Source organism: Cryptotermes secundus, unplaced genomic scaffold, assembly GCF_002891405.2.
Source record: "Cryptotermes secundus unplaced genomic scaffold, Csec_1.0 scaffold1314, whole genome shotgun sequence".
In the NCBI taxonomy this organism is placed as follows: domain Eukaryota; kingdom Metazoa; phylum Arthropoda; class Insecta; order Blattodea; family Kalotermitidae; genus Cryptotermes; species Cryptotermes secundus.
Window position 1 is genome coordinate 284,071 of NW_019720589.1, and position 21,651 is coordinate 305,721.

Sequence of the window (21,651 nt, forward strand, 5' to 3'; positions counted from 1 at the left end):
CAACAGTCTCACTGAGTTACTCACTCCAAATAAAGTCTTCTCTTCATCGCCTGGCTTAACATCTGAGCACTCTTGCAACTAACTCTTTTCTTCAGACTCCCATATAGAAATGCCTTGGTATCCCTCCCTTTGTCTTCCTTTAACTCCTCAGCATGGACCAAGCAGAAAACTCCATTGTTGCACATCGATTTGTTACTGTGTGAACATGTTTACCGACCGGTTGCCTACAAACGGGTCTGATATATTTGCCTATCTTGAGGTCATCGCACAGTAACTCTTCTACACACTACACACTACACTATACAGAAATGCTTAGCAGTGTTCAGTGAAAGTGTGGTAGTGTGGGGAGGAAGAGAATAAGCGAGCAAGTGTGCAAGCACACATGTGAGAAAGTGAATAAGTACAAAATCTGCACATCCATTCATGTGTTAATGCATACATACAGACATATGGCATTCTCACAAACGTGTACAGCCATCAAAATATGGAGATCAACAGTTTTCCTTTCTTAGAATACTTTTTCATATATACTACAAGCATATATATGAAAGAGTGAAAATTACATGGTAAAAACATGAAACAGTAAAGTGCAATACGGAGAAGTCCCTACAAATAGTGAGATGAGATAATACGATACTTTGTTTTCACTGGGAATCAGATGACTAACATTGCAAGACTGATGCACTTGTAGCAAATGGGAAGAAAGAAAAAATAGCCAGTTCTTGCAAATATGCAAACAAACTGAATGCTAAATTTGAGTTACTGGAGTGGTAATTCTGTTGATTATTAATGACAATGACAGCAGATGGACTATATATGATCAAATGGAGGGATGATGGATGAACTGGAAAGGATTTGAAAGAAGGCAGTCACAGATTTGACTGAACACCTCAAGAAAGCTCAGCCCAGGTAGCCAGTGAAACTTCTGAGATACAAACTAAAAAACCCCTAAATACAATATTATATTTAAGCATCCTGTTGCACTCTATACGATATATGACATAAACACAGTCCCAAGTGCAACAATTTATTGTAGTTCTTTTGTCTTGCCCTCTTCTACACTACATGTTTCGGCCGCAATATATAAATGGAAACTCACCTCCATCTAACATTGAGGTTAAAAATCCATAATTTTACCTTCAAACCTTGACCTTCATCTTCCAAGGCATCAAGTTCACATACAGGGGAAAATTATCATTTTCTTAACTTACATTGTAACTGACCTTGTTAAATTAAACACAAAATGCTGGGCAATTTCTCACACATGCAAAAATATTGCAATGCTCAGCACTTTATAGATCCCACCATCCATAATCACTCATGCTCAAACACAGTTCCCTGTCCATTTGTTATTTCGCTGCAATGCAACTGCTCCTTCACTACTCACCTCTTCTTTCCTCTTCTCCACTGTCAGTGAACTGATCTGAAAATTGCCTTATTACATTAACTCACTGACACATTAATAAACAGCACTAACTGAACAATGACTAAGAGCACTCCTTATTTCACGTCCATTTCTGCACTGAACTGAAAGCATGTCTGCATTACAACACAATGTGTGCTATCAGAAAGTTCCCAGACTGTTACTGTTGTAACTGCCTTGGTGAAAGAAGATGAGGGGGGAGGCCAAGGTCACACTTCCACAAGCCTATTGCATCAGTCTGTCACATGATACCACACTGTGAACATGCACTGTTTTTACATGAGTGCTTTTCAACTTCGTGTTTCATTTTGCCTGCAATGGATGGCAGAACTGTGTAACATTTCTGCATAAAGTTTTGTGTGAAGCTTGGTAAATCTGCTACCAAAACCCTTAAAATGCTTTGTGAGGCTTTTGGGGAACATTCTTTAAGCGGGACAGCAGTTTCTGAATGGCAATCATGTTTCAAGACCAGCTGCGTGCCAGCTCAAGATGGCAATTTTCAGAGCAACCAAGCACAAGGAAAACAACAGAAAATGTTGAAAAAATTTGAGAACTCAGCAACAAAGACCCTCACCATACAATCCATGAGCTTCCAGACACCACTGGGATCAGTTATGAAGTTTTCCAGGAAATGTTAACAACAAATTTGAACATGCACCGCATTGCCATGAAGTTTGTTCCTCGACTCTTGACAAATGATAAAAAAGCAGCGACATGTAAATGTGTGTCTTTAGCTACAAGAGAAAGCTAATGAGAACCCAACTGTTGTGAGTATCTCTAGGATCATAATGGTTGACGAAAGTTGGATTTACGATTATGATCCAGAAACAAAGCAACAGTCATCGCAGTGAAAGAGATCACAATCACCAAGAGCAAAAGGGCACCGAAGGTCCAGAATTCAACAAAGAGCATGCTCATTATTTTTTCAACATGAGGGGGACTGTTTATCATGAATTTGTTCCTACTAACACTACGGTCAACTCTGACTTTTACTGTGATGTTTCAAGACGCATGACAGAAAATGTGAGACAAAAAAGACTGGAACTTTGGCACAACCACAAGTGGCTCCTTCATCAAGACAATGCACCCACCCGCACGTCTCTGAAAACCACAGAGTTTGGAACTAACAACACGGTTATCGTTCTCCATCCTCCCTACTTGCTGGACTTAGACCCCTGTGATTTCACTTTGTCTCCTAAATTGAAAATGAAACTGAGGGAACAATGTTATGAAACAGTGTCTGACATCCAAAGGGAATCAAAGTGGTACTCGACAGAATTACGAAAAATAACTTCCTACACATTAAACTAAGCATTAGTAAGCAGTCGCCTTCACGTCCCATCTGCTTTTTCTGTGAAGAAGGTGCCCTTGATATCCACTGGACACAAGGCTGGATGGCCCTCAAGAGGCAGTATGGGCACTACAACCCTGCCTTGAGCCAAACCTTGATTCCTAAGTTATCCAGCTTACAGTCAAATCACTATATAGAACACAGAAAAGTGTATATAGAAATAAATGCATCTTACAACAGCCTGCTAAGCTAATTACCTAATAAACTTGGTGTTTATTTCCTAGGCACTGACTGTATTACCAGCAATGTTCACTGAAATCAGGCAGAACTGTAACTTCAGTACTATCAGTACTGGTTACAAATTTGTCCACCAGATGTTAATATAACATATAGAAGAACACTTCATAGTAAAGAAACTAGTTGGAGCCTGATGGAACACCAGGATGACTGAACATACCCTTTATTATGTTCTTGGTGATATGGGCCAGTTTTACAGGATGTTTATACATGCTTATGGGCATGAATGGGTTAATCCTTTGTCTGTCATTTAAATTTAGCAAATCTCAATGCTACCAGACAGTTACTTTACCTGTACTATGAATCCCAAACAGTTTCTAGAATGTTATCTACAGCAGGGCACATTTGATTTTACTACATTATACTGCACTAAACACAATAAATAAATAAACAAAATGAATATGCAGCAGTTTGTATATAAAGTCACATCCATATTACATGCTGACAAGGCAGTGCATTGTTGCAAACCTTTCAATATTACAGCCCGAAAGAAAAACTGTATATATTATATCTTGGCTGTATTAAACTACTTGTACTTGTATAAATTTTCAGGCTTTCAAAGTGGTGAGTGTTCAGATTGCAGTTTTCTGGGTTGTGACACCAGCTAGTATTGTAGGTGGACAGGTGGATACAAGTGTTTGAAAGGTACATGTTGCCTCCATCCTCAGTGTTGACTGCTCTCATTCTGAAGAAGGAAGCAGTATGTTCCTCCAAAACATTGGTATACTCCATTTCCTCTGCAAACAAGGGTGCAATGTCAATTAGTAAAACAGACCATTACATCAGTATTAAAAAATTATTAGATTTTAACTTCAACATCCTGTGGCATGGAGACCTGTCTAGGAAAGGTGGTTCCCATGGATCTGGAGGCAAATCCAGTACAAGTAGAGTCCGAGGCGATGCATGAGGAGGATCCTAAAGAAAAGGCAGCAGTGAAAACTGTAACATCACTGGCATGGGGTCCAGCATCTACGTGTAAGGCACTACGGTCAGCCAAAGAAATGGACCCAGGGCAATGGCAGGTCGCAAAAAAAGTTGGCTGCTGCCCGCAGAGGGATCATCTAACCCACTGTGCAAGAATGGCACAGCGGTAAAGGACGCAGTCATATAGAAGCAACAGGTGAACAGAGACGACAAAAAAAATCAGATCATGGAAAATGATGGACATCTGGGAAGATGTTGGACAAAAATGGAAGGCATCACTGGCATAAGTAACCAAAACTTAAAAGGAGCAACTACATCTAGAAAGCGAGAGGACATCCAGCAAGACCTTCAGGAAGGCTCTCGTGCTGGAGATCATGAAGTGAAAGTCGAGCCTTCAGTCAGGATTTGAAAAACAAATGACTGGACAATGTAAAGGGGTTGGTCCTCTCTGAAAGAAATAAGAAACAGCACAACAGACTAAGAGTCATAAATGTAGGTGCACTGACCACTCAGCCTGGAGGAAAAGAAGAAATGGTGGTATGCCTGGAAGCTACTCAGGACAAACAGCCTTAAGGAGGGAGCAATGTGGTGTACAGGCCTGATGCTAGGCAAGTACCTCAAAACAAACAATAAGACATCAGCTGTTGCAATGCAACGGCAAGTTACAGACACTTCTACAACTGAGTTACTGCTGGAAACAGCATTTTCTACTGGTCCATGCAAAGAGGTTATAAGGAAGAAAATTTGGGTGACCCAGTTAGCTGAAAGTCAGCCTGTGAAATGAATACTAGGAAGTTGGTGTGAAATGGCTGCCAGCCTGAGTTGAGTTCTGCATGGGAGACTGTCGAGGTAGAACTCGATCTCAAGACCTAAAGAATTTCCACTGTCAAAAGACACTGCCAGGGAATGGCTGATGAAGGCAAAGCAGGCTGGAAAAAGGCTTAGCAGGTGCTGCACAGAATTGTAAAGTGTGGAAATTAGCAATAGCACTGTAATTACTTGCAGCCCCGAGTGGTGTGTGTTAAGTGGTCAATAAAATCATTCACCAAATCATAAGCCATCTACAGTCATCCATATATATGTCAATACACAAGACTTTTCTTATGTAAGACTGCCTACACATAGTGTAACATACCTTGGTTCATAAAGCAGATGATCTATATATACATATAAGACTACACAGTGTCACAACCTAAAACAATTTTCCAATATTCATTTGTTCTATGACCACTTACAGAGATGGAAGAAAATTAATGTAAAGAGGAATCCTTTATGATTATAGTAATACACATCTGACACTAGTGCCCATAAATTTGGCACTAAAACAAAACATATAAAGCATCTGAATACATACTGGGCTGAAGCAGTGCAGGCAGTTTGCCAGATATTACTCTGGTTGACATAAACAGAGTTCATAGCACACAAAACTGCACTCTTCAATAATACTAATTAATAATGCCAATATAAAATCACATTCAAAAGCATGCAAAACTTTAAAATGATATTTACTCACCCTGGTTTAACAACTTTTGTTGTTACTATCTGGTTTGTTGGTCCTCCAACACACTTGCTCCCAGCACCATTATTATTATTATTATTATTACTACTCATGTTGTTGTTGTTATTGTTGTTGCTGCTGCTGCTACTGTTGCTGTTGTTATTGTTGCTGCTGCTGCCAGTATGGTTATGGTTACTATTATTATTACTGTTGTTATTGTTATCATTGATGCTATTATTATTGTTGTTGTTACTACTATGATGAATTATGGTACCACCAAACCCAGCACAAGTCTTCTGACACTGAGCACTCACTATGTTTGTATCTTCTTTCACATTACTGTTATTGTTCCGGTGACTATTGTGATTGTTGCTATTATTACTATTACTAATGAACTTCCCATTTTGTTGTGAAGGATTCGTTAAGGAAGATGAAAACACTTGCTTATCTTTGAGCAATGATATTGGTCCATTCACTAATCCAAATGTTCTATTGCATGGCGCAGATTCTAGTTGTAAACTGCCATTCATTACAAACGTCCGTGCTGGACTCCCATTGTTATGGCTTACGAGGGGGAGTCCTGAATTACTACTGCAACATGCACTATTTGAAGAACCTGTTATCACTGTGTTGTTGTTGTTGTTGTTGTTATTGCTGTTGCTGATGCTATTGTTGCTGTCACCACTACTGCTACAAATATCTGCTGGTGACATTGGGACACTGTCCAGTGTTGAAGAATGAGAAGACTTTGTGATAACATGTTCACTGTCTGTAATCATACCGGCTGATTTTTGTACTTCCTGCAGTTTATGAGTTGATAAGTGACAAGCAATGCTGGTCTGAAGTGCCACAACACTGCTCAACCACTGAAAGAACAATTGGCAACATAAGAACTGTGAGAGGTTAAACACATTTGAAATTACAAATTCTGTACCATCCAACATTCAAATAAAACTTACCACGGGCACTTAATTTACACCAGAGTCCCACAATATATACTGATACTATCTCTATACAAAATAGCTATTTAAGTCACAAACTTAGTATGAAAGCTGTTTTTTGCACATGTGCAAGATGACAAGAAAACCAGGAATTTTAGTGCGCAGTAAGAAAGGGTGCATGTACACGTGTGTAAATTCCATAATTACTGTTTTTTCATACTATGCTTACTGCACCATTCATTAGCTTAAATAATCAAGAGTCTTCTATATTTGCCTATGATAAAGCCATCACAACTCTGCATGAACGATAAATTCTTCAAGTAGGTTGCTGACGATAATATCTAATGCTGCCAAGACAAAGAGGTGATAGCCTGGATCATAACAATCAACTTCCAAGACACCCGTGCAACACCCACATTTACTTACATATTTATATTATTTGTTAACTGCTATTTATTAATTACATCAATGTATACATTAGATAAACAATACCAGTTCCTCATCTAGACCACTGTATGACTATACACAGCACACAAGATACGTGTAACTTCGCACACATAACCAAACCATTACACAATTTATCTCAATCTACACTTCAGATTAAAACTCTAACACACACCTCCAGAGTATAAAACAACTCCAGACCCTTGGTACACAGGATGCATACCAATGCTAAGAGTGCAACAATACCATTAAGACAGAAAATGACACATACATAAGGAACAACTTGTTGCAATCTTATATGGAACAATGAATCACAACATCCTTATTATTAAAGCACCCGTCAATAATGCAACAATATTTTAAAATATAAAAGACATCTAGAATACATTTCTCACTAAAAGTGTAATTGTAATGCTTTATAATCTTAAAATCATTAAATGTCAATAAGACATTAAAAGTATAGCTTATACAGTAAAAGTGATTATAAGATTACTAAAATGTCTCCAGTTTTACAGATGTTTTCTTCTCTTCACCACATGTTCGGCCACACATGGGCCATCATCAGGCAATTTTTCTTTTGTTTTTGGGGAGACCATTGCACTGTTCATTTGTCCATCATGCTTACATGCACACCATTGTTTAGTTTTTATTTTCCGACTAGAATGCCGTTATTGTATTCTTTTGAGGCTATCGTAGATAGTTGTGTATCGTACTTCTCTTGTGTATGTATCACTAGTGCAGTCTTCCTATACATCACATTCATATCGAGTATAACTCTCTCCCTCTTTCTCTCTCTCACGCCATTAACTACATATTTAAATACAGGCAGAAAGTATTTAACATGAATAAACAACGCAGAAAGCTACAATGAATGTACCAACTGCTTGCAGATGGCCTCCATGGACAAAACACATAGCAATTAATAAATATATACTATACTATCATATACTGTGGGGCGCGCCCTAGCTCAAGCAGTTAGTCGCTGGCTTCCCAAGTTGGATTTGTGGTGGACAAAGTGGCTCCGGGGCAGGTTTTCTCCCAATACTTCGGTTTACCCTGCCAATCTTCATTCCACCAACTGCTCCACAATCACCCTCAATTATCATCTGGGGCTGGTACAACAGGCCAGAAGTGGCCGCAGTACAAGGGACTTAGTCCCACCCCACTAGCATTAAAAAGAAAATCATATACTGTAGTTGTGCAGACTGAACTTCCACAATTACATATCAGCACATATTCAATACAGCTATATCCCTATGCAGTGATTTATCTGGGACATGAATTCTATCAAATACTATAAATACTGTATGATAGAGGGGCATGTGGTAGCATAATTTGCACTATGCTACAAGCTGGAGGTTGCATGTTCGATTCCCATAGTGGTCATTGGAATTTTTAAATTTACCTAAGCCTTCCAGCCACACTTTGGCCCTGGGGTCAACTCGGCATCTAAAAGCAATGAGTACCAGGAATCTTCCTGGGGACTAAAGAGTAGCCAGGGCATAAGGCTGATAATCTTACCGCCATCTGTGAGCCGACTGTCTAGAAAATGTGGAAAACTCGATGTCTCACAGCCCTATGGGCCTTCACGGCCTGTTACAGGGATAGCTTTACCCCTTTTACCTTATTGTATGATGGGACTTCATATGCCACTTAACATATTTCCTGGACAAAAACACACCTTAATTAAGACATTTCTTACTTGTTCTTGTTCCTCTGGAGTTGCCTTTCGCCCCTCAACATTTCCAAAGGAAATATTTCTCCTTTCTGCAACACCTGTTTGGTATTCCCCTTCTCTCAGAATGTCACGTAAAGAGGGGATAAGAGGCAGAGGAAACCTGTACTGTTCCTTGACTGCATGAGGAACCTACGAAGTTACAGAAACATTTCATGAAACCTTTCAGCTACAGGCAGTCTGCTTTCCAACAATACTTAAAATCAAACCCACCTGTTGAATAACCAGTAAAACACAAAGCATTAAACTTACATTGCTAAAATAAAAAAATAAGCCATATTTATTCAAATGATAATATTTAATGCTGGATAATTTCATGGTAGGGGACTGTGTGAAAGTGTGTAACATACAGACCACCTGTTAACTTGAGATCTTCTAGCATATTCCTCATGCATGTCCTGAATTCTTCTATCTGCCTCAAACTTATTATAAAAGCCTGAAATGTTTGACAGTGTTGGTAGTTTAGTTTTAAATTCTCTTCTCTAACATCTTCATACACCCTTTACATTCTGCGTTTTCTAACATCATTTAACAGTTCATGTATGCTGCTCAAATGTCACAGTCACGTCATTTTGTCTAATAAGGAAATATCATGTAACTGGTTGTAACAGTAAGAATCAGAACTCCACTTTCACTTAACTGTATTACTTCAAATCAATGTAAACATCATCTACCTGTATTTCTATACATTTCATGGATGTTCAGATAGTGTACACATCTGTTTGGGACATACTATGTTGGTCTCAGGTGCTGTAAATTAAACTTTTACTAGATAAATTTTAAAACAGATTTATCCCCATGATTTTACAGGAATTGCTCAACTAAATGATAGTCATTAGTAACTCTCCTGTCTGCAGAATGTGTCTCCCCAATTTTCTTTAAAGATACTCACTCTGACTCTATTTCTCGGTGGTAGTTTAACCTTGAATCTAAAAGGGGGGTTTCTTCTGTGTGATTTCCTGAAAAACTCCACTTTTACAGCATCCTGGTCTATAGGTCCAGCATAACGATCCCACAATTTCAATCGCTCTGTAGCACTACAAGACATCAGTAACTTCCAATCCTGCAACAAAATGTTTCAAAATCCTCTTATCACTCACCTCTAATTAACACACAGATTCAAAAGTATTATATAAACTTTGCATGTATCTCCCAACTGTCAAAACAAATAACTTGATATCTTTGTTAAGGCAGTAAATTTTAAAAATAAGAAAACAGTGAACCCAGTATCAATGTAGTCTAAACAAATAAATGAACAAGTTTTTCTTTGCATTCATTAGAATAAGCACAATATACACACACACACAAATGGCAAAACCAAAACTGAATTTCATCTCTTTCAGATTCACATAAGATTCAGCTACCTAACTGCAAGATAGCATAGTCAGTATAGCGACTGGCTACAGGCTGGACAACCGAGGAGTTGGAGTTTGAGTACCAGCAGGGTCAAGAATTTTCTCTTCTCCATGTCGTTCAGACTAGCTCTGGGGTCCACCCAACCTCATATCCAATGAGTTCCAGGTGTTCTTTCCCCGGGAGTAAAGCGGCCAGGACATGAAGCTGACCACTCACCTTCAGCTACTGCCAAGGTCAAGAAAATGTGAATCTATACGTTCACTCCCCCATACACCTTCATGGCATAGGGCTTAATTAGTTAAGCACAGGAACAACATTAACTACAAGTGTGCACCATTGCAATAATGCAAGCCATAGCTAGTGAAGTTTAATAATTTTGGTTATGAAGTAACGACAGAAAGATTTCATTTGGGAGCATGATTATTCTACACACAGACAGTCAATTCCTATGGACACACATTATCACCTTTCTTCAGTTTGAACTTTACATTACATTTAACATAAACACCTGATCATGTCATGGGGACTCACACAGTTCTAAGCGGTTCTTCACAAGAATTGCTCAAGGTTACCCCTTCTAGCTAACATGCAATTTTTACAGTGACATAAAATGGAGTCACCAACATGAACCAGTTGCCTAGCTTGGCCCTTAATGTCTGTTTCAGTTGTGATCCTGTACCTCCAAGAACATAAATATTTTACCGGATGCTTCCCCAATAAGAAAAATCAGGTACATTCATCAGGCCACATAAGTGGACCTCCTAGCATTCCATGTGATCCAAAATATGGTTCCTCAACCAATTACACACTAGGTGTGATAAGTGGGGTGAGGCACCATTGAGCTAAAAACATGCCCTCCAAAACACTACAGAATATAAAAGGGGAAACCAACCTATCTGAATCCACCCATATGATTCACCATCACATATGGTCCAATCAGGTATATGACTTGAACCTAACTCTGACAACAAATCTTCCATGAAATGGAGACCATTGTGTAACATCAAGACTTCCCCGATGCCCGTTCATATAGGCTGTGGAGAGTAGTACTCCACTCATAAATGTTGCCTCATCAGTCCATGACATAGAAGACAGGTTCATCTACAATTATATGTAGAAGCCATCCACAGAACTGCATAAAATCACTGTCCTCTAGTCACAACCCTTAAACAAGTTGCACATGAAAGGATAAAACCGCTCCTCATGCACTGTATACCAAACTGAAATCTGAAAGAGGCCTGTTTCTCATACAATCTGGCATGTGTCGGTTGACGGACTGGCATGTAGAGCATCTAACACTTCCTCTACATGCTGCACATTTCATCTGAAATGGCCAATGTGTGCTGGTGGAAAGACTGCACCTGTTTACCTCAAACTGTGGTGCACCACTGAAAACACATCTGCTGGGTTACCTCCACCTGGATGCCTATGCTAATATTCTCTTTATGCTGCTCTAACATTTCCACCACAAAAGCCATACATGAAATGCATATCAGCATATTCCACATTAGTATACTGTGACACCTTATTTCACAGTTATGACTACTATACTGTCCAAAGTAATGTAAGCATTTCCACCACAAAAGCCATACATGAAATGCATATCAGCATATTCCACATTAGTATACTGTGACACCTTATTTCACAGTTATGACTACTATACTGTCCAAAGTATTGCAAGCCATAAAAGAATGCAGCATGAGCTCCACCTTGCACTACTGTAACGGCTACACCAAACCCCCCACCACCAAAAAAACCTGTATGCAACAAAAGTTTCTCAATAAACAAATACAGGTACGTACTAAATATTGTTCCGGGTGGTTTGGACACATCCATCTGCCTGCAGGTAAGGATGTGAGTGGAGGATCAAGGCAATCCTGATGAAACAGCAGGGGGCAGTAATCACAGGCAATAAGAGGAGCTTTCCGGCAGCTCCTGTTTCAGACAGAAGAAACAAGCTTAGCAATTCTGTGGAATAATAATTATTAAGCACCAGAACAAAAAAATACATACATAAGAAATATGTAGATATACTCCATTTACTAACTCATACACCTCTCTTACAAACAGCTGTACAAAGGAATGGCCTACACAAGCAGTAATATGTAAGCCAATTCCTCTTTTTCCAGTATATCCAACTACAGCTATATTTCGAACAGTGATTACTGTCATATTTATCAAATGGAATGATGAATAAAATATACAGGGAAAACCTATTTAAGGTTTCTTTCAAGAGAAGTGGATTTGAACACTTAAACTGTCATTAAGTCAATGACACACTGATATTTATTTATTAATTTGGGGATGATTAACATTGAACATTAATTCACAGAAAACCTTAAACTGAAGAATGTTACTTTGAAGTTCAACTGTAATTGGTTTTCAGAATTTCACTTGTACCTGTGTATGTTCTTTGGGGCCATGGAACTACATTTCAGAAACCAACAATGTTCTTCTTCAAAGTAATGACTATCAAAACTTTACAATTTTCATCATGATGATTACAAGAAAACTACCTGAAGGAGGGGGAGGAAGAGAAGAAGGGGTGGAGGGGGAGGAGGACAATGATGACCTGACTGCTGTAGCATTTATTTCCCAAAGACTACTCTTGAAAATCTGATACTAAACATAATACAACTGAAAAACATACTTCCTTCTTTAAAATTTAACAAAATGTGGTAAAATACACAGCATTCAAAGAAAATAAACCGGATGCTATATGACTCAAAACATTACTCAACAACAGCGCTGCATCCCAGAAGACAGCACAATGATACTGACATTCAAGTATTTTTATATCAATACAAAACTCCGCATACACATGAGTTTTGAGAAACAGTTTTCAGATGTCTATCTTCCCAGGAATTCTTTAAATAAAAATTTGGCTTCTTATATGCTTTTCTTCACAATTCCTTATTTCCGATGTAAATGAAAAGAAACAAATCTCAAGAGTTAGGTAAATATGGTATCACATCATCACAAGCTGCTGCTACTGAGAAGATAGCCCACTTGTAACATTAACATTAACCTATCCGTGAAAACTGTTTTCTATAAACATTTTTATAAAGCAGCACTTACTTCCTGCACTCAAAACACACTTTCACAGGAAGAGGAACCAACCCGTTATCCAATTCATATGGTTTCTTCTTAGCCACAGAATTCCGTCTGCTGGTAATTTTACTTGGACCAGGTGCTAAACAAAAGAACCTTATTAACATTTTATATTTCTCAAGAAAATAAGATATAAATGGTACAGGAATCTGGAAATGCATATTTCAAAATCATAGTCCTTGAAATATAAAATCAGATGTGTAATATCATAGCCCCGTATTCTTCCTCTGTAGTAGGACTCATTCAGACTTGTAAAAGCTCTTATATCCATACTACTATATGCTACAGAATCCATAACACCCCGCTTTTAGCCCCTTTTCAAAACCATAACTACCAGCTATTCTGTTGTGTGACCTGCAACTAAAATGCTTGTAAGAATGGAGATTAATTTTGGAGTCCTTACAACAATTTAACCCTATGCCACATTTAATGTAGAATAACGTAGCAAAATACCCATCACACTTAATGTACTATAATGCTGTGCAGGAAGAAACGTCTACATCAACTGGTCTGATCATGCAAGGATACAGTGAATTTTAACAGTGACACAAAGTTTAACACTAAGATGTAATTCAGGTTCAAATGAACATAAACATTTTACAAATATGAATAAGCCAAAAATTTCTGCGACATGAATGTTGATTATACGTAGGTAAGTCAATAAGTAGCTGGTCACGTTAGCCGAGCGGTCTAAGGCATGCACTGTCTTTGCTTACTCGGAAGCCAAGATCGTGGGTTCGAATCCCACTCAGGGCATGGATGTTTGTGTGCGTTTTCCTGTGTTTGTCTACAGGTAGAGGCCTTGCGACGAGCTGATTACTCGCCCAAGCAGTCCTACCGTATGCGTAAGATCTAGAAAAACCGAAGTGAACGGAGAAGTTCATGGAGGTAGGCCTAGGCCAACTGGGGCTCTAGTGCCAAGGAAAAAAAAAGTCAACAAGTAAGTTACAAATGGATATAGAACTTAAACAAATAAGAGTACTGATTTGAAAAATGCTTCTATTTCTCAACATAATCTCCCTGTACATTGAGGCACTTGTCCCATCATTTCACAAGCCCCTGAAAACCAGCAGCATAAAATTCTTTGGGCTGCTGTCAGAACCAGGCGGTGACTGGGATCATGAAGGCATACTGCTCACCGCATTACAGCCTCAAGGACAAACCATAAATGCCGACTCCTACTGCAACATCCTCAGGAAACTTCGTAAGGCCATTCAACGGAAGCGACCGTTACTTCTCAGAAAAGGCTCTTGCATGACAACGCGCATCCCCATACTACCAACAAGACAAATGAGACACTGCAAAATTTCAAATGGGAAGTCCTCGAGCATCCTCCGTATAACCCCAACCTTGCTCCAAGCGACTTCCATTTGTCCGGCCCTCTTAAACATCATCTTCCGGCTGAATATTTTCCCAATGGTGAATCTGTAGAAAGGGAAGTCACCGCCTGGTTCCGACAGCAGCCCAAAGAATTTTATGTTGCTGGATTTCAAGACCTTGTGAAACGTTTGGACAAGTGCCTCATTGTACAGGGAGATTATGCTGAGAAATAAAAGCATTTTTCAAATCAGTATTCTTATTTGTTTAAGTTCTATATCCATTTGTAACTTACTTATTGACTTACCCTCGTATCATAAATTGTTCGACAAAAATCACAGCACTTAATTCATTAACATATTATGATATGCACCTTTCATCATATGATACATTGCTTTTAAGATGACTGACAATACCAGTCAAGACAACATGGTATTGCATGAGGTCTTTCCAGTAGTTCAAACATTTCCTTATTGGGAGATGATTATCACCATTGTCAACAAAAGAACCGTTTTACTGAAGGTTTAAATCCGAAGTATTTCTGCTTTCAAGCAGCCCTTTAATATCCTAATATAAGCACTTTAAACATGCATATTATTAGTTTATTAATTATCTGTTCCATATTCATTGGTTACTTCTCCAAAATACCAGGTGTCCAGATGAAAGGTATAAAAAAAATAACTTACATCTTGGAAAATAATTGTCTTACACGTATCCTGTTCATGTCTCAAAAAGGAAAACTGAAAGTTTTCTTTTCTCACACCTGGCTTACACGCATATGCCGCCACATTTTTGCCATTATGTTAGGAATCACCTGGACAGCGAGATGTGGCCTAGGTCGCCAGATTTAACCACAGTGGATTTTTTTGGTGGGGTTATGTGAAGAACATTGTCCTCCGGGTTAAGATCGATGACCTTCAACACCTGAAAACCTTCATACGGGACACTGTGGCTACAGTAACACCCAACATGCTTCAAGCATGGATATTTGTCGTGCCAACAAGAGAACCCACATATAAATTTAGTGACAAAGTTATATACGGAGAACAAAACTTTCATAGTTTCCCTTTGTAATGGTGTAACCCATTAATGTGTATAATAAATTCTTTCTGAGATATAACGATTTTATTTTGGATACCTTTCATCCAGACACCTTGTATGTCATCTCATGGAGGAAAACTCATTTTCTGTACTAGAGAAGCAAACTAGCATTGAAGTCTAATAAGAATGAATTTTGGTAATACACTGAAGGATATGATTCAAGTGGTCCAATGCATCAAAATGTAACACTTATAGCAAGGACATTAAAAAAAATAAAGGTATTCCTGTAACAGGCCATGAAGGCCCATAGGGGTGTGAGATATTGAGGCTCCCACATTTTCTAGACAATCGCTCATAGATGGCGGTAAGGTTGCCAGCCTTACTCACTGCCGCCCTCTACCCCAAAGAATATTCCTGGTACTCATTTCTGTTAGAGGCTGAGTTGACCTCAGGGCCATAGTGCAGCTGGAAGGATTAGGTAAACTGAAAAAATCCACCTCATCAGGATTCGATCCCACAACCTTGCAGCTTGTAGCATAATGCCTCAACCAACTACACTACTGCATGCAGCATATCTTTAGTAAAATGTTGCTGTCACTAAGGTTCTTAAACTAATCAACTTTGTATTAGTGACAGGTTGACATTCCTTCCTTGGCAATAACGGACTATAAATGATTATGTCTGACAGAAACAGCCACTCAACTTACCACATTTCCCACATTTCTCACTTTCCTATTTATTTTAATGTCTCATAATGACTTACCCTTATCTGTTCCTGGAAATGGAATACTCATTCCCATTTCTCTGGGTAATTCAAACTGCTTTGGGTTCATGGCCGATGCAGCTTTCACCAATACATCCATAGGATGTGAGACCAGTGAAGAACTTTCATCCTTCCTTGGTCGTTTCTCACTTATGGATACCTCTGCTGTCTCCCTTTTCCCTCGTAGGCGTCCTCTACATGTTGGTGTGGAAGGAGCCAATTCTGCCCACAAAGACTTCAAATGCATGACTTCTACTACCAAAGAGCCACAAAATGAGTACAGAACACACAATCATAGAAACAGATATAACAAACTACTATTTCTTTATGACATGGTTATTATATTATATTATATTAACTGTTCAATTAAAATTTGGAACTAAGCCTGTAGTCCTGGTGCTGGCTTGCTGCAGCATATAGACATACTGAATTTTGAACAATGTCTCGGTTTGCCCACTTCCTGACATGAATAGACATTCACCCTCCAACACCATGAAATCTTCGTTTTATTTCTTACTTTGGTATACCATGTTCTATTTCATGGTTTCTTAAGCAGTGGAACACCTTCCACTATACACATGGCCAGAATATATCAAAACTTGGCCAAAACTCAAAAACTAAATTCTAATATATAAGTTATGTACGTATTCCATTTGAAGTAGTGATGTCTGCTCATTCATAATATGCAAGATCTGACATGTCCAGGCATACCTACTGCTGACAGTGGAGTTAAGCTGACAGCTCACTTTGAAAACAGGGTGACATCCTTTCAGTGTTATTTCATACATCCATTCTGCTGATAATGTGAGGACTAAAAGCTGTGCCATATCTCAAACAATAAGGGTGAATAAAGTCCTTTCAGTTTAGAAGTGCTCTCTTTACAACTGTCAACAATCTTATCTCAAGTTCCTAAAACAGTCTCATTAACACTCAAATGTACAAGTTAGAAATATTTCACTTGAGTTACAAATATACTGATACAAACTTCTATTTCGATTCTTAAGGCATTATATACTTTAGCAAGTGGACAGTAAAATAAAAAAATTATTATCTGTCCACTGTTACCCACTCCAGCCATTATAGTTTAACTAAGCCTCTGATAGTCATATGTGATCACATTTCACACAATAATGTAAATGCATTTATAATTTTCATTTTAAGCATCCTGTTGTGTTATAATATACAACTTCTTTATTAAATCTGTCATAACACAACTATATGTTAGCCATGTGTTTGCCTGATGATGGCTTTTAATAGCCGAAACATGTAGCAGAGCCAAACTAGGCACTGACCTTAATATAGTTGTGTTGTCAGATTTAATAAAGAAATTAAATGTAAATGCATGTTTTCACTAAGTACTGATGAATACTTAGGACTGCCGTAAGTTCATATGATGAAATTTCATTATTTGGAACAAATATTTCATAGCCTGTAGACATATTTAAAGAGAAATACTAATGAGAAAGGATATTTTCAGATACTATAGCAATCTCATGCCAATCAAGGTGCTAAAACTTAGCATGTATTGAACTGTCTGACACTGATGGCAATCAAAATATATTTCAAGAACTACTCAGACGAAAGGGACACATTGTAAAATTACTGTAATAACATAGTTTGTAGATGGGGTAAAAAAAATATGACAAGGGAAACATTTTCAGTCTAGCATTCTGATGGGAAATGCCAAGACCTGTTCCTACCTGAAAGTTCAGAGTTAGGATGACAAAAATACTCCACTTCAATGCAATAGCGAGAGAAGCAAGTGAAGAAATAAAGAAACACTTCTGCACACAGCTGCTTCAGAGTTAACCTGTGCAACTGAAATGACCTTATATCCAGGTCAACAGGATGCAAAATGATTTAAATCAGTGACGACAACTCCTACTTGGGTCTTGAAAATGGGATATGCATGGAAAGAGAAAAATGTAAGCATGACATTTCTTTCCATAATGAAGCCCTTTCCTTGGTTACTATGCAGTTGTTGGAACCTCAAACTGGTACAAGTAGTTCATCACAAGATCGTCACCACCATCAAATCAAAGCCTCTCAGTTAGGGATGTCATAAATCTCCGTGCATTTGGTGAAGCAGTAAGTGGTAAACATATGATACAAAGTTCCCCTCTCACTCTCTGAAAATGGTTCTGTTACATAGATGGTGACCCTCTAGAATGTGTCCCATCATATTGGTGCATCAGACAGTCGCTCTGGGTTCAGGGACCTCGGCTTATCATACGAGCGTCACATTGAAGGCACCACTGCTCAACGTCACAGTTCGTGTGTAACCAGCTGTACCACTGATGAACTTCAACCTGGGTTTTGATACCCAGATGTCCTGAATATTTTAATGGAGCACTCCCAGTACATAAAAGAACTACTTGGACTGCCTTGGACCATCACTAAGCCTGCACCCATTGATGTTCTAGCACACTCTCGCCACCAGATAGATCCAGTGAGCTCAGTAATTCTTATACATGCAGTAGAGCTAGTGATGTTCTTCCACTTGGGGCACTGTCAAGCCTCTCATTTCCTGTAGAATTGGCACCACATCACCAGTTGCTCCTTCCTCAGGGAGCAAAGAGAGAGGAAAGAACATGCAAGAATTATAGGAACCAAGCTGTCAGGGCAGGCCATAAACTCACAGATGAAAGAGAACAGCTCAACATACACAGTCTTGTTCACGCTTCTAAGCAATTTCTTCAACTGTGTTCTTGTGTTTTAATATTTCACTTCTGTTTTGGGGGAATGTGCGACACAAACTTTAAAACTGATATGACACAAAAATGCATCATACATACCAATGCTTGCTTTGACAAGAAGTGAGTTGCAAGGAGGGTAGTAGTTTATCAGCTGTGAGACATAAACATTTGTTGGCAAAAACTGCTTTTATTTACTGGTTCTTACAATCAGGGACTTGTGGAAAAAAATCTTGCTAGTTGCAACTCCACAGGAGTTCATTGCAAAAATAAACTATTTCTAAATTTCCCATTGTGACAAAACCCAAAATTTGCTAAATACAGTCAAGGAGTTTGGTGCCATCAATAATTGTTAAAAAGTATACACAGAGGTGATTACATGTACAGTAATTTGAATACCAACCATTTTAAAGTCGGTCCTAATGTTCTTTCATGCCAGAAAAAAACAAAAGACAACAGGATCAAATGAGCCAGAATAAGAAAGAAAACCTAACAAAATTGGAACAGTGGGATGTCTCTTTTGGCTATGAATTGATACTGGGGAGATCATACTCATAAGTCCTGAGTTGTTGCGAGATCTCTGGTTTGTTTACTTGTTATATCTTACTGGTTCCTGCTGTCTTCTGCTTCTGTTGAGTTTATTTTCTTATTATGGCTCATTGGTTACTACTGTCTTTTGCTTCTAAAATCAAATTCAATTTCATAATAAAATTATAAACAATAACACAAAAATAAAGGTGACACACAAACCAGTAAGTGCTTGATTATACTGGACAACAGTTCATGCATCTTCAATCGTCAAACAGAATTTTCATTCAAATATCAGTATTTCTATGTATGTTAAAAAATGTGGCTGCAGAACTAGCCTCTGGTAAAATCACCAGGCTCTAAAAGTAGCATGATGAATTTCCAGCCAGATCAGAATATGTATTTTGAGATTTGTTTGAGCTCTTCTGAAAAAGCAGCAGGGAAGCCAATCCAATTTCAAGCATTTCTGCTAACACATACTCAGAAATACCTCCATTAAAACCTTCTTTTCAACATAAAGAAATAATCCAAACATTACCTTTAACTTCTCTTGGCAACTTTACTTCATTTTTTACACTAATACTGGTATCTGATGCTGTATTATCCACCTTAACCTGTAATATATAATTTTAAAATCAGTACTACATACATGTGACACCAGTATACCACAAACAATATTAACATAAAAATAAGAACATGTGACAACAGGAATAACTTACAGCAGAGAGCCTGCAGCAATGACACAGCCATTCACCAATTGGAATATCTGCCTCATCAAGTGGAGGGTCGCTGAAAACAGAATAAAATATTCAATCCTTTCCCTGTGAAACCAGCATGACAATATTCAATTACCAGTGCTGCTAAAACCTTTGTTACTGCACTGAAACAACTAATTTCAGTTTCCAAGCTCCCATGACTACATAGCAAAACTGTAACACCAGCTTCGGTGAGAGTACAAACTGTTGGACAAAAAATAAAGTTTGGTAAATGTAAGATCTGAAGCTCTCACGGCGGGTGAAGTTGATATAAACTTCTCAGGCTAACAGCTGTGTCAGTGGTTTAAAATTACCAACATCTGATGGACCATCTCTGTCATCATCAGGCTAGACCCTGACAATTACAAAAACTGTCCATCCACATAGTACCCACAGCTAAGATTTGCCAACATTTTATTATAATTACTGCAGTCTTAATCAGATTCATTAGTCCCATGCCCCACCCAGTGTACACCAGAAAAGATCAAACACAGCTAAAGCTAGACTCACAAAGTTCATACATTTCAATTACAAATTTGGCAGTCTTGAGTGGTATGTACTGTGTGAAAGACAACAAACCTTTTTGTACAGTCAAGGACTAGTCTATCACAATGTTCTGGTCCAGAAGATACAGATTCTGGAATTTGTTATTTACATGCTGAACGACTAGCTGAATTCTGAAAGTCCCTGAAATGGCTGAATGACTGGTTGAATTCTGAAATGGTCCGTGAAATTAATTTTGCTTAGCATGGAGGAAAAGAGGGATGGATATAGGAGTTTGGTGGGAAAGCCAGAAAGAAAGAGACCAGAAGGAAGACAAAGAAGTAGGTGGGAGGATAATATTAAAATGGCTCAGAGAGCCAAGATGGGGTGGTATGAACTGGATTCATCTGGCTCAGGATAGGGACCAGTGGAGGGCTCATGGGAACACAGTCATGAACCTTCAGGTTCCCTAAAATGTTGAGAAACTGAGTAGCTACAGCTTCTCAAGAAGGAATTATCTCAATGGAGTCAGTTAATCTGTTACTGTTATCAGAAGGATACATAAAGTTATTATGTCTATTCTTTCCAGAGATGAAAGTTTCAGCAAAAAAAAAAAAAAAGGGAGCAAGTCAAATCCTTCAAATTCCATGATTTAGGAGTAGGTGTTTGTACAATTACCATCAACACTGAGCCAAAACCACACACATTTAAGCCACTGTAACATCTTTCCTCATAATCCTACAACAATATGTAAAAGGGCTGACACTTTTTGAAATTTCTTGCTGGGTGTATCTGTTGGATTCATCTACAATGAGTTGCACAAAAGCTACATCAAAAACGTTTTCATATATACTCACAACATCCTGTTCCGCAGTGTCAACATGGGGACCATTTCCATCACAAAATGATCCTCATGAAGCAGGAAATAACCCTATAATTTTCCACACAAACTTATTTGACACCCCTCCCAATCCTACATTTATGACTTCTTCTCACTACCATTTTCATGCACACTATCACCTATCACATAGCTTCCTGCAGTCACAAATTG

General features: G+C 38.4%; 1 protein-coding gene across 1 annotated transcript in view; it reads right to left on the reverse strand.

Moving 5' to 3' along the window:
- The window catches only part of LOC111870152 (PHD finger protein 12), a 45,893-nt gene that overhangs the window by 20,330 nt on the left and 3,912 nt on the right, over positions 1-21,651 (reverse strand). Inside the window, exons 4-11 of the mRNA XM_023862208.2 lie at positions 20,082-20,151; positions 19,901-19,976; positions 16,142-16,393; positions 12,988-13,102; positions 11,712-11,844; positions 9,446-9,616; positions 8,521-8,685; positions 5,449-6,299 (exon numbers count right to left, since the gene is read on the reverse strand). Coding sequence (XP_023717976.1) covers positions 5,449-6,299; positions 8,521-8,685; positions 9,446-9,616; positions 11,712-11,844; positions 12,988-13,102; positions 16,142-16,393; positions 19,901-19,976; positions 20,082-20,151 — 1,833 coding nt within the window. The remainder of the gene's footprint in view (positions 1-5,448; positions 6,300-8,520; positions 8,686-9,445; positions 9,617-11,711; positions 11,845-12,987; positions 13,103-16,141; positions 16,394-19,900; positions 19,977-20,081; positions 20,152-21,651) is intronic.